At 47.3% G+C, this 15,883-nt stretch overlaps 1 protein-coding gene across 3 annotated transcripts in view; it reads left to right on the top strand.

Moving 5' to 3' along the window:
* The window catches only part of GAS7 (growth arrest specific 7), a 106,219-nt gene that overhangs the window by 2,481 nt on the left and 87,855 nt on the right, over positions 1 to 15,883 (top strand). Inside the window, exon 1 of one of the 3 annotated variants that reach the window (XM_075441128.1) lies at positions 4,042 to 4,123. The exons of the other annotated variants lie outside the window; for them this stretch is intronic. Coding sequence (XP_075297243.1) covers positions 4,073 to 4,123 — 51 coding nt within the window. The 5' untranslated portion in view covers positions 4,042 to 4,072. Of the gene's footprint in view, positions 1 to 4,041; positions 4,124 to 15,883 lie in introns of those variants that run through there. 3 annotated transcript variants of the gene reach the window in all.

Here is a 15,883-nt window from a genome sequence, read left to right as displayed (position 1 = left end):
TTTCCCTTGGGTACAGATGTGCAGCTAGCTTGCTCAGGGACCTGATCTAACTGAAAGACACCACGATAGAAATACTCTCCTTCTCTGTTCTCTGATTCAAGTCCTTGTCCAACCACACTGAGATTGGAACTGGCATCGGGGAGGGGACGACAATGCATGGCCAGACGGGGCCATGAACACCATTCTGCTTTCAGCACCAACCAGCACTTACGCTGGCTTTGGGTGGCCTTGGCCCTGCAGCTTTTGGTGAAGTTCAGTGTTATGTTCCGAGCTGAACGTAACCACACGCTGTTGTTGAAAGAGGAAGATGTTATTCCCACCCTCTGTCCTACCCTCGCTTCCCCATGCCCAGAAGACTCCAGTAGTACCTGTGCTCCTCTGTCTGAATCCCTGTAGCTCATTGTCCCAAGGGACAGCGGGCTGCATTTTCTGCCACAGCAGTGAATGAATGTGGCTCACGGCATTGTCCAAGGTGTACCAGGGCTGGCAGGGTTTGCCCGGCGCAGCACACACCCTTGCATCTCACAGCAAAGTCTGCCAGGGTGCTACCAAAAGGAGATGGCCTTCTTTTGAAGCCTTTGTAACTTTAAGCTTGCCACTGGATATAGACAGGCAGGCTGGATTTCCTCATTCATGTGACTTCACATTTACCAACACTGAAATCTCCTCTGACAGCACTGATCTAAAGCCTGCACGGAGTTTTGGTACTGAGCTGAAAGAGGGAAGTGAGAAAGGTATAAAGGACGGCAGCTGAGAGGGGAGTCTCTTCCACCCTTGAGCTGTTAGTTCAGCAGCCAGTCTTCAGTGTGCTGGTTCCTGCTGGATGGAAGAGGAGAAATGACTGTTCCTGATGCTGGCTCTGACTTGGGAGGAACCGTGCTGCACCAACAGCACCTGTGTCTCTTCACAGGCAGCTGGGCCCTGGAGCTGCCAGTGTCGATCGTCTGCATGCTGCCACATGGCTCTAGCTGGCATAGCTAGGAGCTGAGGGCAGGCTTTTCCTCCTCATGTGCACTCACACGGAGTGGTAGCTCTTGGCTCTTGCGAAGAAAAATAGGTATCCATGGCTAGTGGTTAACCAGAACGGGTTTTAATGGCAAATGTGGAGTTGGACAGCTCTGAGAAAACCATGGAAGTGGCTTGTGGGAAGTGCTAGAGATGGGCATTCCTGAGGGATTGCTGCCTTTGCCTCCTGAGTTCTCTTGCTAGCAAAAATGTGTTTTCAATTCATTCATCACAGAAGATTAAGGAAGGGACCAAAACTGTAGTAAATGTAGGGCAAGAGAGACAAAGGGAGGTAAAGAGGTTTGGCATCCTTTTGTTCCTGCTTCTGTGGTTGCTGCAAGCCCACAGTGGTGGGTTAGAAGAAAACAATAATGGCTGGAGCTTCCTGCTCATGGCGATGATGGAAACAATGAGAGTTGGAGGAGGACTGGAGGAGTGTGTGGTAGGAATAAGCCTGAAACAAGATGTCTCTCTGAGCTGTGGATACAGTTGCCATACAGCAAAAGGGATGCTATAAACGAAAAGGCTATTAAAAACAGAGAGTAAAGCAGCAAGGGAAGGTGTTAGCTCTGTGATGGGGTTCCAGATGGGCTCCCAGAGGCCAGGCTGGTGGTCAGCAGTCGGGGAGGCTGCTGCGGTGTTGTTCACAGAATCACTGAGTTGGAAGGGACCTCTGGAGATCAGCTAGTCCAGCTTTCCTGGCCATGTCTGGTCAGGTTTTGGATACGTGCAAGGATGGAGACTCAACAGCCTTGCTGGACAATCTGTTCCAGTTGACTACCCTCACAGTTTTTCATTGCATTTCAAAGGGATTTCCTGTGTTTTAATTTGTGGCCATTGTGTCTCATCCTTTCACTTGATACCACTGAGAACAGTCTGTCTCTGCCATTTTTACTGTCCTCCCTATAGGTTTTTATACACATTGATAACATCCCTCTTGAGCCTTCTTGTCTTGATATTAAACAGCCCCAGTTCTTTCAGTCTTTTCTGGTATGACAGATGCTCCAACACCTTAATCATCATTGTGGCCCATTGCTGGAGTCTCTCCAGTATGTCGTCGTCTTCCCTGTGCTGGGAAACCAAGTACTATTTCTTATACTGTTGTGCTCTTGCAGATAGTAGGTTAATGGCAAAACAACCCCAACCAATATTTCCTGAACATGAGAATCCGTTGACACCACAGGAATCCAAAAGAGTGCTGCCAAATTCATACGGTTTTGCTTTGATTGAGCTTGGTCTGTAAGCAAGCAACACTCTTCTGCAAAGTCAAGGGCTTGGGGAAGGAGTGATGTTGCTGCTTGTGATCCATATCCCATTGAGCAGATACACCATCGGTTTCAACCTTTACCCCTCCTTTAGTGATTTATAACTATGTCAGCCATGAGACCTGAAAGTCGGGGACTAGCAGCTGCCTCTTCTGACCATTTCCTCCCTCGTGCATACTTTTACATTTTTGCCTGACCTTTTGACCAGAATCATACAGGGACCCTCTGTACCAAACTGTTGCAGACCCAAGCGATTGCCCTTCCCAGCCTGGTGCAAAGAGGAATCTGTGCAGATAAAGAAAATGAGCAGTCCTTCAAGCCAACACTGCCATGGTGAACACAGGTACAGAGCAAATGGAATGTGGTTTGTGATACAGTGAGGGATTTCTTAACAGCTGAAGGCAACAAAATGTTTCCCACCCAGAAGCTGACTGCCTCCTCACCCCACCTGTATCAGATGCTTGGCATGATGATGTGTGATGAAAGATCTATACAGCTCCAGACTTGAGAGCAACCTAGGACAAGTCTCAGGTGTGTCCTAGATTGTCACAACCTTGACTAGTGCAGGGCAGCATAGAAGTCAAGAGGCTGAGGTGCTGTTAGACCCCTGGGGTGTATTCTCCGGGAGGTGCTTTGCATGGGACCCTCTGGGGAAACACTGGCTGTTGTGTCTGCCTTTTCTAGAGAAGTGATTTTCAGAGGGGTGGGGAGATGTGTCATTCAGTCACATTTGCAAGCGGTTTGTTTTAAAATCTATTTTGAGCATTGCCTTTTGTATTTGTGGTTAGCTAGAAATCACTTATATAAGCAGCAGCAGTAGCAACATATGCAAATTCACTGAAAATTGTCAGCACTTTTTATAGCTTCAGTCATCCCACAGATGTAAGTCTCTGTATGAAGCACAGTGTGTGCTTCCAGCACGGATGGAGGTGGCTCTGGAATCTGCCTGAGTGAGCTGGACTGAGTAGGACTGAGAGCTGCCACTGATCTTGTCTGCACTTTCACAGTTTGATTTGCCGGAACCACGAGGCACTTTGAAAGGAAAGAATCGCATGCTTCTCCCTGATGCATGGTGCACATGCAGGCATCAGACACTATTATACATTACTACTATTTGTGTGTAATATTCAGGGGGGTAACACACCTTGCCCAACCCAACCTGTGACATCTGCCACATGGACACTGCAAACGGTTGAGCCTGGAGGTTGTGGTACATTCAGCTGCAGGAGGCATGGCATGGCACAGACTGCTTCATTCTTTGTGCCCGGGTAGTCATAGAGAAAAAAGATGAAAGGAATTCGTAGAAATGATAATGCCTCTAATTTGTTTTGTAATAGCAGAGAATGTGTAGACGATTTCTGTGCCAAACTGTATCTTGTCATAAGCTGATACGAGGAGACAGTGTGCTTAAGGAGAAACGAGAACCTGCCAGCTGATGAGCAAGGAGAATTCAATTTCATGACAAAATTCAATTTACAAACATTTATGTAGCAGCATTGTGATGAAACCCCTATTTGTAGAGAGACAAAAAATTATGGTTTATATTTCTCTTTCTTCATGTTAGTGATGGAGTGTATTTTGACCAAGAAAAGCCCCAAAGCAGAAAATATTCAGCCAGTCCTAGAAATGAGCATTAGTGTAGCTGGTGCTACGACAGGATGGCTGTGCTGTGTGCTGCCACAGTGGGGGCTGGCACGAGCAGCTGCTGGAGCTGCTCTCTGCTATCATGGGAGCTACGTGATGTGTACGGTACACTTCAGAGAGAGGAGATACTGGCACCTATTGCAACAGAGCTTTTCCTGATGACCGTACAAAGAAGAATAAGGCTGTGTATGGAAAGTACCTGGCTGGCTGTGAGTACATGGGGCCTCGACTCTTTGTATGTGGTGTTGGTGCCTCCTGCATGCAGCAATGGTGCTTTGTTTTCTTAGCAGGTTCTTCCACATCCTTGGAGTTTGTTATCTCACAGTCTCTTGTTCCTCCATCTCCTCACTCAAAAATCAGCTCAACATAAAAAGTCATGGAGAGCAACAAGGACAAAGGGGATTTGTGATGATCTCAGGTACAAATGTAGCTGCTACCACTGCTTTTTTCTAAGGATACTGCTTGGAACAAGTAATGCTTCGATATGTAGCCTTGTGTGATGGGAGAGGAAACTAGTCTTTAATCCAGTGTGATAAGGCTGCACGTACTGAACCCTTCTGTGATTTTTAAGCGGCTAGGGAGAGAGCACAGTGTTGTGCTCAGGAAGTCTGTACGGTGTTCAGCTTCTGGTGCTCCAAGCTTAGCAGTTAAGCTACTTGGCTGAGCAACCACCAGGCTGGAGCTAGTACTGCCTGCCCAGGGATGCCTGTGCACTGCCTTGAGCGTTCTGGCTGTTCTGCTGATGCTGAGGGATGGTGCTGGGGAGGAGGAGCAACCATGGCTGAAGAGGGGACGGCATGTCCTCCAGCCACACAAGGATGGTTTTGATTCTCCTGGTGCAGGGATGACTCCCTGTGAGGACAACCAAGGAAGGGAAAGGGGGAGGTTTGCAAGGTTGTAGATGGGGGGTGCTGTGGCTGTTGTCTCAGGAAGAAGGACACAGTTTTCAAAAATCAGTGCTCACAGCTACTGAGGCTAGTCTGCTTTGCATGATTCAACAGCAAACCTTTGTCCAAAGTGGGGCATTTGTGAGATAGGAGTGACAATAAGAATTGTGTAGTATTACTTTGTGTTGTAGTTTCAAAGTGTCCTTTTTTGTATCTGTGACTTTCTGTAACTGTATCTGTTCAGACTTGAAACTTGTGACATTTCTGAGAAATGTGCACGAAAAGAGATAATCTATTTTCTCGTATTAAAAGTGTGAGAAAACTGTGTTTTGCTGCCAGAAGACCAGTTTTCAATCAAGGTTTCTGAGGGATTTTAAAGCCCCATGAGAATGTGAAGGAGATGTGGTACTACAGTTTATGATCCCTTGCTCATAAGAGTGCTGTGTAGCATGCATCTGGTGATAATTGTCTTGGACTGTTGAAGTTATGGATAGAATTTAAAAATGGAATACTACCATAAATACCCAAAAATTGTGAAAGGAAAGGTCTTACTGATGGGTGTGGCATTTTTTGTGAGCTCTTCTTTCCTCTGCACAAGTTGGGGTGTTGAAGAAGCTGGGCTCATGGATGCTGCACCTGTAGCAGGTGAGAACAATCACATCAGTGGCCTTGCAGAATTTGCACAGGACAGAATTTTTAAAGATGTTTTTCTTATCCTTGGCTAAAAGATAAAAAAATGTCATAGGAGGCTTAATCTGGAAGGACTTCTTTCTGCCCATGGATTACAAAGAGAGTCTAAAGTGGTCTCACTGCAGATGTCTGCCTTCTAGATGTTAAAGATTAAATGAGTTGCCATGCAGTTGTACATTAAGGGTGGATATACAGCAAAAATGAAAAATGTGCAGCATTTAAAGTCTCACTTGAAGATCGCTTAGTTCCCTAAAGAATTCCCTGTTCATTCTGTGTTCTGGATGGGACATGCGTCCTGTAGACAAATACAGGAGTGATTTCTGCAGTGGCAGGCATGGGGTACTCTAAATATTCTCACTTTCCAACTTGGGTGCAAAATGCTCCTTCAATGTCTTGAGTGTTGCACTGCAAACAACATGTACTGAATGTATTACATGGTACTTTATACCAAATGTAGTTTAAAAAGACACAGTAGGAATAATGAGAAGATGCCAGGTATCACAGAATCACAGAATCACAGAATAGTAGGGGTTGGAAGGGACCTCTGTGGGTCATCTAGTCCAACCCCCCTGCCCAAGCAGGGTCACCTACAGCAGGCTGCACAGGACCTTGTCCAGGCGGGTCTTGAATATCTCCAGAGAAGGAGACTCCACAACCTCCCTGGGCAGCCTGTTCCAGGGCTCCGTCACCCTCAGAGGGAAGAAGTTCTTCCTCATGTTCAGACGGAACTTCCTGTGCCTCAGTTTGTGCCCATAACTGAGCATTTTCTAAAAATGTACTGAGCATTTTCTAAAAAACTGCTTTATTTTGGTGTCCAGAATGGAAAATTTGCCTGAAACAAAGACCAGAAGACTCTGGCAGATTTGGTGGGGTTTGCTTTTTCTCTACTTATTTCACTTTTACCCAGGTGATAATAAATGAACAGGTAGAATTAACTGGTCATTTAAATAACCAGATTAAACCTTTTTTGAATTTTCCATGATTCCTTATCGTCCACGGTGGCTTATGCCCCATGGAGCACATTATTATCAGTAATGCACTCTGGTTCTGTGTGACCAGAGTCTTAAATGTCTGAGTACGTACTCAGGACTTGTTTTCATTATTTCACAGACTACTGACAAGTGAAATCCCAAAGATAAGACGTTCTTCTATTTCGGAGAAGTCCCAACATAATAGGAGAAAGTATGTGGTGCTGCAGCATTGCAGATAGTATCTGTCTTTGGAAATGTTTGTGACTGTTGCAGTTGTTTTCGCTGTGGCCATGCTACAGCTCAGGGCAGCAAGAGTGATATTTCTCATGTTGCATGTGTTCATCCCGTTCGCACCATCGGCAGAGCATGGGGACCCAGCCTGCTGAGCGTGGCAGGCAGGCAGCACCGCTAACTTGTGACATGGAATATTTGACATAAGGCACTGGTATTTCTGTCTTTGATTTCTGACACTTCCAGGGAGCACTTGTTCTGTGCAACTTTTTCGGAATCAAGCGCTTATGGGATGTGGCTCACTGACTATGCACACACATGGCAGATTTGCTGGAAGCCTCCCAAAAGCTTGGGCCATGTTGCGGTGGCTGCTCCCTGCTGTGCATATTTCCAATAACCATGCATGGCTCTGCATTTGCAGATGGAGAAGGAGGATCTGGGGAGACCTGAAAGAAGCATAATGGACTTGATGGTCCCCACTCTGTGCTTTGCACGCTGTCATCAGTTTGTCAGTTTAAGTGTCATGGGCCATATTTAATTACACGTCACACTCCCTTTTATTGGTATGATCCACTTAGAGTGCAGAACAAAGTAAAATCAAGGCCAACAGTTTGTTCAGCCGCTGTTTTTCAAGAACAGGGTGTTTCAACAAGTGTTTGTCTTGAAAAATGTAAGTATCCTTTAGTGTAGTTGCAATTTTTTATGTCACGCCACTGTGTAAAACATTACCTGTAAAGAGGACCTCATGTAAAGGGTTGGTATGTGGCAGGAAACCTAGGCTATCAGCTCTAGGCCAGCAAGAGCCCCTCACATACCTGCCATACCAGCAGAAGTACACTTATTTTGGTTGAGGGGCAGAGCAGGCTGTGTGCCCTGGGCTACAGACCTGCTGGTAATACTCTGCCTGCCGTGATACTTTCTTTGCACACACTGTGGTGACCGTCCTGGGAAGCATTCCTTTTACAGGTGTCTGTAATAGCAGAGGAAGATTTTTGCTCATACTATTAATCCAGTTTTCCACATCATCCTTTCAAAATAGCTTTTGTATTATCCTAGTACATTTGTGGTTTACTTTTTCGCTGGCAAATTCCAGAAGGGGGGATGCCATGGGTTACTCAGGAGCTACCACTCTGTGTTTTGTAGAACACATCTAGCAGTGGAATACGCCGATGCCTTTTAACATACACCTTTTTCAGCACTTGTGAGCAGTCCCTTCAGTACTCAGTTGTTGGTGTGGGCCACTTTGGAGTGAATTTAGGCTGACTGACAGCTGACTTTGGTCACTGATCTTTGAACTGCTAGACGGGTGCAGACCCAAAGGTTGAAAATTTTTCTTTGACATCGTTGGTGAACTGCCTGGCACTTCTTCCGTTCGTAGTTGGTAAGAGTAGATGGTGCAGACTGTGGTGTTGGTCACAGCACCAAGTCTGTTTACTGCACAGATCTCCCAGGGCTTTCCCAGCTCTGTGGCAGCTTGCGATAGCCCTCTGCACCTCTGCTCCTGCAGTCTCGGGAGTGTATGCTAGGAACAAAATAACTTCAACACTAACTGTTTCATCTGCTGTCACTTCGTGTGCCCCTATTGATTAGTTCTGTGCCTCCCTTTTCTGCCCTGTCCTTTGGTTTTCCATGGAGGAAGAAAGCTCAGTAAAAGATAATTGCAAATAAAAAGTCTTGTGCAGACCTGAGATGTTTGTATCGTAGGATGGATCAGGCCAGGGACCATACGGAAGGCATGTGAGTGAGTTTTCTGTGGCTGTCCTACAGAGTGCTCCGAAGCAGGGAAGGCACACGACTGACAAGTGAGCTGTAGAGCATCTGCCCAGCCCAGCTGTGATGCCACTTGCTGCTGTAGTGCCAGAACAGGGGCAGCGCTGCAAGGCTTTAACACGTTGCATAGAGAGAAAGCAGGAGCTTGCTCTGGGCTGGTTACGCAGCCCATAATTGTCAGATGGTCCCATTAGCACCGAATCTTAGTTTTTGAAGTGCCCTCTCACACTCGGCGAGTCCAGGAGTGGGTAAATGGGAGAAAGGCATGAGAATGAGGAGGGAGCAGAGGTACATCACAACATAATTATAAGTCCCAAGCCACTCATTTTATCTTCCCATATTTGCCCCTATCTTCTACTTGAAACCCCTGTAAAATCTTCCTTAAGTTTCAGAGGCAGATCTGTTAGCTCCGAGTTAGATCTGATCTCTTACTGAACCTGCAGTGTGCTTTCTGACATTTCAGTGTTGCTCACGGTCTCTGTTAGCCTGCTCGCACCCATTCAGTCAGAGACATGGTCAAGCAGCCCTGAGACCGTCGAGGAAAAATACAGCAGCTGAATGGGGATCGTTAAAGGAGTTAAAAAGAAGCATCTCCCTCTCCTGAGAGCTCCCTGAGCTGCCGAAGGACCAGTTTTTGTGGAAGACCGAGGGAAGAGGCAAGGATCTTTGAGCTGGTGGACATTGCTTGGGACATGAAAGATACATGTAGGATTCCAATTATTGCCTCTATATTGCAATATTCATATTTGCAATATATTTGTAATATTTTGCATTTATCACTAACATAATAGGCTGTGATGTTGCCTTTTCATTGAAGACTTACTGAAGCGTTTCAGGCTTTTGCCTCACATAAAAAATTATGTAGAACTTGCACATATTTACAACACACTTTTTGCCTTTTCTTGAATTACTTGAGGAGTGAGCAACAGCATCAGGCTTTTGTGGTTGACTTTTGACTTGTGGAAGAGCTAACTCTTTTTGTTTCTGCTCCTGGCTCTGCAGCATATGAATGTTTTATTTTGCTCAGTAGTTTTCTCAGTCCTTGACTGCTTCTTTTCTGCTGAAAGTCTTCACAGAAAGTAGTTTACGTTTTCACAAGCGTGCTTGTGATTGCTGGTATCTTCTGCTAGACCAACTCTCTCAAGAGCACCTAATGCATATGCTTGTGCCATCATGGCTAGAACATTGCTGATGAGTGTATTCTGTCGTTCTGCTTTTTTTTCCTCTGGTAATCTATAAGCACTTTCAGAATGTTCTTTTTAATTGATTGGCTGGATCTGCTTTGTCTTTCTGATCCTTTCTAATTCACTTATTTAGCAACTACAGTTGCTGTGTGCCCATGTGCTCCTCCTTGAGCCATGTGCCACAAAGCTAGACCTACAGTGACAAGCTGGTGCATGACAAGAGCAGTTTCAGTTGCTGCAGAAGTGAGGTTTGGTTGTAGAAGAGGCAGTATCAAGAGCTGGCAAGTTTTTGGTAGTGGGGGAGGAGGAATAATTAGTATGGAGGTGTTTGGAGGAGAAAAATGGAGGTTTGGAGTGACAGAGTTTTCAAGGGGTGGCAGAGAATGAAAAATTAATGCAGTATGAATTTGATATTGATACAGCAAAGTGCCATGCAGAAATTGCACAGAAGAGAAATTAGATTTCCAAGGGGTGGGCAAATGCTTAGCTCAGAAAGGAATAGCTAGAAACAGGACTGATGAATGCAGTGTATTTTGCAGTCCTGGAGAAATGTCTGCAGAATTCAGTTTAAAAATCCTGCTGAGGGCTGTGTGTGTAGCACATGACTGAGCAGTTCCAGCCCTGCCCATGTAATGAGCTGCCTGAGCAGCAGATTTGCTTCTTCTGTGCCAGCTGCTATATAATAGGACTAATTCATTACCCAAGGCCAAGTAATCACTCTCAATAGCAAGATTTAGAGGAGAGCCTGTGACTTGTCTGATTGCGCTGTGAACTGCTGATTATCGCAATGATAACTGGCACCAAATGAAGACTGGAATTGAACCTCAGTCTGTTATGGGATGAAGAATAGAACTTCAGGTATTTCCAGAAAGAAATCATGTTCAAATTATCTATGGATCTCTTTTGGAAAATAATTTTGAAGTGAAACTGAGTCAGTGAGGCCGTGTGCCCAGCTTCTATCTCCACTGCATTGCCCCAGGGTCTGCTGGACTCCCTCAGTCCTGCTCCTTCCTCTGCTCTTAGCCAGCACAATTTACAAAGTCTGAATATGGATCTTTGGTGTGGGACAAAGCTTTCTCTCAGTGCTGGCCAGAGACATGATCATGGGCTCTAGTTCAGCTCAGGGATGGGGCCATGGCAGATTCTTCTGATGTACATCTTGCTGTCTGTGCTGGAAGTGGCAGGGAGCAGAGATGGCAGAAATCACTGCTCCCAGCATCTTTTGATCGCTGTGGCCACTGCTTTGGGCTGTCCCGTGTGCGCCAAGCAGGATGCTGCCTGCCTGATCGCTGCAGGAAGTAGACTAGAGCAGAGCATCTTCCAGCATATCGCTGATGAATGATCCCCCACTCTCGCATCTTTGCAGTTTTGAAGTAGGACCTGCCACATCACAGAGGTGGGACTCTGCTGGAGCAGGACAGGAGGTCTGCTGGCCACATTGGAGCCCCATGGACAGGGAATCCACGAATAAAGACCACTAGCATATGAAAGGGGAGAGAAGCTGAGGGCTGCTACCCTCACTGTGAATCACAGAAGCTGAATGCTACAACTCTGGCTGCGTTTTTTATTTGAGTAGTTTCGAGAACCTGATCACAGAGCTCCACCCAGTGATGCCCAGTAAGTTCTTTATATCACAGCCTTATAGACCTGCACCCATGCACTGATTCTTCTGTGTGTCAAGGGAGGACCAGTCCAGTCTGATTTTGGGAGTATGGGGACTGCCACCTCCGTCGTGACTGTGACCCAATGGCAGTGTTCCCTAGGCTCCCTTCTCCAGGCCAAGAGCTGCTCCACTTATATCTTCTGGGCTGAGAGGCTGCTAGCTTGCAGCCAAGCGTGGATCATTTCATATACACAGATCACCTCGTTATATCGTTTGCATGGTTGTCACATGGGAAGCTGCCCACATCTTGGCATGCCTTGGCAGCAGGCTGCTGGTTTGCCTGCAGATGGGCTGCATGGAGAGCCGGGCTGGCCCAGGCAGCAGCCAGCTGCCTCCATAGCTTCAGTGGCACAGAGCTCTTCTTGGGAAGGGCTCTTCTGCTTCACCATTTTTCTCTTGGTTGACCTCAACGGACTTCACACTGGGCTCAATGCAGCCAGTGGGTCTTACCCCTTCCTCTGGGCTGACAATGAATAAGCCTTGTTCTCACGTCTTTCAGTGTTTCGTCAGGACCCCGGGAGGTGCTGGTGCTGACAAGCAAGGCTGATCAGAGGGGGCCAGCTGAATGCCATGCACTGGGTCTTGTGCAAAGCAGCAGCTCTAGGACCCTGCACTTACAGCTGAAAGACAGTCACTTCTGTAACACAGGGAATGAAGCCAGCTGCACCGAATGAAGTGGCTTTTTGCTGGACAAGACATGGATGTCTGGAAGTCGCTCTTTTGTGACTTCAGGATCAGAAATATGCAAGCAGGAATGCCCATATTCCCTGTGTTAGCACTGATTAGTGCTGTGTGTGTGTCTGTGTCCCTGATTTATGGAATGCTGTTAGAGCCACATGGCTGAGCCCCTTCTTCTCCTCCCCCCGCTGCCTTCTGGGGGCAAGACTGCTCCTGGGCTCAGATGCCACTGTTGGGGTCAGGGTACGTACCCTGGCACCCAGAGAAGAGCAGCTCAGGAGGTCCAGCCTGTTTCCAGCCCCCAGTGTTGCCCCCGGAGCGATCAAATCTCAACATTCATTTCTGTGGTACAGAATTTGCTTTTGTTTTCAGTGCTGGAGGATCCAATGTTTGCCTGTGGTTGGAGGAAAGAGGGCTTGAAAGCCCCTTTTCCCCTCCCCATGGGAGGGAAGCATTTTGGGGAGGTTGATTTGAATTGCTGTGCTCAGGCCTTTCCCTCCCCATACTGGGATGGGATGTTTCCTCCTTACCACCAAGTGAGAGCCTCATGGAGTTGGTGTTTTTTCTCATCTCAGAGGATCCATGCTTTAACTGCCATGCACCTTCATCCTCTCTGATACACACCACCTATGGAAGAATCAAAATCAATCCAAGTCATTAGTCTTTTTTTTGAAAATAACGGTGGTGCTGACTAACAACCTTTGCCTTGCTCTGTGTGATGGAGGCCTTGTGGGTTATTGCGTTGTTTATTTTAACAGTGCAGCTCCCAGCACCTCTTAGTGGTGCCTGCCCGGGGTGCAAACCTGTACCTCTGGGGAAAAATGCAGCATGAGCATCGTCAAGGCTATTTGGCTTGGATGCAACAGTCATGAGTGATTCAGTCTGCCAGCGAGGGCATGTAGAGAATTTTTTTAGGTCATGGTGTGTCTTTGTTGCCTTGTTCAGGTGGCATGCAGCTTGAAGGGCAGACATCCTCCAACTTCTTACAGCTTGAAATGCAGTGCAGCTAAAATCCTTAAAAATACTTACTTTTGTTTTATCAAATAAGTTTACAGCTTGGCCTCTGATAGAGCCTGTGCACCGAAGATGTCTTACTCTGCTCTGCGGGGAGCAGCGATTTCCTCCCTCTATCAAGTAACATGTAACTGCCTCTGTTGCCTTCTCAGAATATTTCCAAGCAGTAGAATTGAATCACTGATCATCACAGTGTGGGATGCAATTTTTTTCTCTATTGTAAAATTTTTCCTTTACTTATGATGTTGGCTTCCTTGACAGCTTCCACATTTTATTCTCAAGGTGAGAAATTTATTTATAAATAAATTAAATTTGTAAGTTTAGAAGTTCATCAGTGTTGGCTCATTTTCTCCTCTGTCACAGAATCACAGAATCACAGAATAGTAGGGGTTGGAAGGGACCTCTGTGGGTCATCTAGTCCAACCCCCCCGCCGAAGCAGGGTCACCTACAGCAGGCTGCACAGGACCTTGTCCAGGCGGGTCTTGAATATCTCCAGAGAAGGAGACTCCACAACCTCCCTGGGCAGCCTGTTCCAGTGCTCCGTCACCCTCAGAGGGAAGAAGTTCCTCCTCATGTTCAGACGGAACTTCCTGTGCCTCAGTTTGTGCCCATTGCCCCTTGTCCTGTCACTGGGCACCACTGAAAAGAGCTTGGCCCCATCCTCCTGACACCCACCCTTCAGATATTTGTAGGCATTTATAAGGTCCCCTCGCAGCCTTCTCTTCTTCAGGCTGAACAAGCCCAGTTCCCTCAACCTCTCCTCGTAGGGGAGATGCTCCAGTCCCCTCACCATCCTTGTAGCCCTCCGCTGGACTCTCTCCAGTAGCTCTTCATCCTTCTTGAACTGGGGAGCCCAGAACTGGACACAGTACTCCAGATGAGGCCTCACCAGGGCAGTGTAGAGGGGAAGGAGAACCTCCCTTGTCCTGCTGGCCACACTCTTCTTGATGCAAAATCTGTCTGCTAGGCTTCAGCTGCAGCGGTAGGAAGGCAATTTCTTCAGTTGAAGGAGTTAAATATATCACCCCAGAAAAGAGCAAGCCAGATCTGAAAGCTGTTCCTGTAACACTAATTTTGATCTCAGCCCTGTTTCCTGTCTAAAGACTTTTCTCTTTCAGTGGAGATCATGAAATGTCACACTCATTATTTTTGCTCAGAGCATGCTGAGAAAACGGCTTTCAGCTCCAGAGATTCCCGCTTTCAGGAGCACAATCTGAGGAAGAACAACCACGAGTTACAGTGAAGTTGCAGTTCTCTAAATTTTCAAACAATATTATTCTGAAGAACAATAATATTAAGTGTGTTGCCATGGTGTAGTAGTGCATGATTAATTAGACACAGATTCAATACATTTAAGTGTGCAAGATGACTACTAGAGTCAGGCCAAAACCAGAGTAACCTCCCAGATTTCCCTCAAATAAAGCAGGTTTTGTTTTTCTTCTCTTGGTGAGATCCTGCAGCTGTGCAGGATTCACCAGGGAAATTCCTTCTGTAATCAGACCGTCTTTTCTCCCTTAATCCAGTCAATTATAGGAATACAGGACAGACAACAGTGAGCTGCTGTGGCAGGAACACCACTGTACCACTGACACCCTCTGAAGCACCGATGAAGGTGGGGAAGACAAACACTTCTCTATAGGGGCTGCACAGGAAGGTGGCACCTACACAAATGTCACAGGCACACAGATCCGTGGTGACTCTGGTGGACCTCCCTCCACGAACCGATCCAGCTCTCAGCAGCAGGTGCATTGCTCTTTTCCTGGGGTAGCTTCTCTGCTGGGTGAGCTCGCAGGGCCACTGAGCACCAAAGCCTTTTCAAAGTGAACGCTGAGAACAGGGACAGGAGCAGAGCCATGCTATGAGGCAGCTCAATGCCTCTCTCGGTACTTTATTCTGTGGCTGCAGCAGTTGGTTCTCCAGGGATGCTGAATGTGTCCCCTGCCTCTCTAGGACTGGGGTGGCTGGAGGTGAAGCAGTTTGAGCACACAGATCGCAAGGTGTGAGCCAGAGCTCCACCTGGTCACTAACATCTAGGTGTGCTGTTCAAGCAGGTTATCTCCACTGTGTAGGGCAGGCATCCAGCCTTTTTGTACAGATGATGCAAGAGACGCTGGTTTCTCTAAAGAGGACTGAGCATTGGTTTATACTTAGCAGGAGCTGCTCAAAGCTCACCAGAGAGAAAGTCCAAGCCCAGGCAGTGGTGTGAGCAAGGGCTTCTCCTGGGACATGGGGCTGTGCAGGAGGGCTGTGTGCATTTGATGTCCACGGGCTCGTGAAGCTGTGGGGAGAGGAGGCCGTTAACCACCGGCCTCCTGCAGCAGGCAAGCAGCTCGAGCGCAGGAAGTGGGAGACGTGGCTGCAGTTTGCTCTCACTCTGCGTGGAGTCCTGCACACTTCTCCATTCCTTGGGGAGCATGTTAGCTGCCAGACTGTGCAGTGGATGTCCTCCTGCCCCCGGGGAGGCTGCCGTGGGCAGTCAGCAGGCAGGAGAGCAAGCACGGGGTGTCCAGGGGGATGGCAGGTTTCTCATAAGCTTCAAGGATTGTTTTTGCTGTGATGGACCTGTGTGGACACGTGAGCAGTCCTGGAGCAGAAATTTCTCAGTTCAACATGCAGATAGCCAACAAGAAGTTCATCTTTACTTTAGAGAGACAAAACAGTCACTCAGATTCCTTCATAGCCAACTGAGGAAGAGGCACTTCTAAGGTCAAACTCTCCTGATGCTTTTTCAGAAGTCCAGGCTGAAGGAGCTGGGTCCTCTGTTTCTCCCCAGTGACCAGAAAGCACCAGCCTGACTGGCTGGGCTGTGGGTACTTGCGTTTGCTCAGGTGAAGTCTGCAGTGCTGAACAGAGGCAGAAGCATTGACCAGCTCTCCATAT

The sequence above is a fragment of the Opisthocomus hoazin genome, chromosome 21 (assembly GCF_030867145.1).
Source record: "Opisthocomus hoazin isolate bOpiHoa1 chromosome 21, bOpiHoa1.hap1, whole genome shotgun sequence".
Classification (NCBI taxonomy): Eukaryota; Metazoa; Chordata; class Aves; order Opisthocomiformes; family Opisthocomidae; genus Opisthocomus; species Opisthocomus hoazin.
This window is presented reverse-complemented; position numbering and strand designations above follow the sequence as displayed.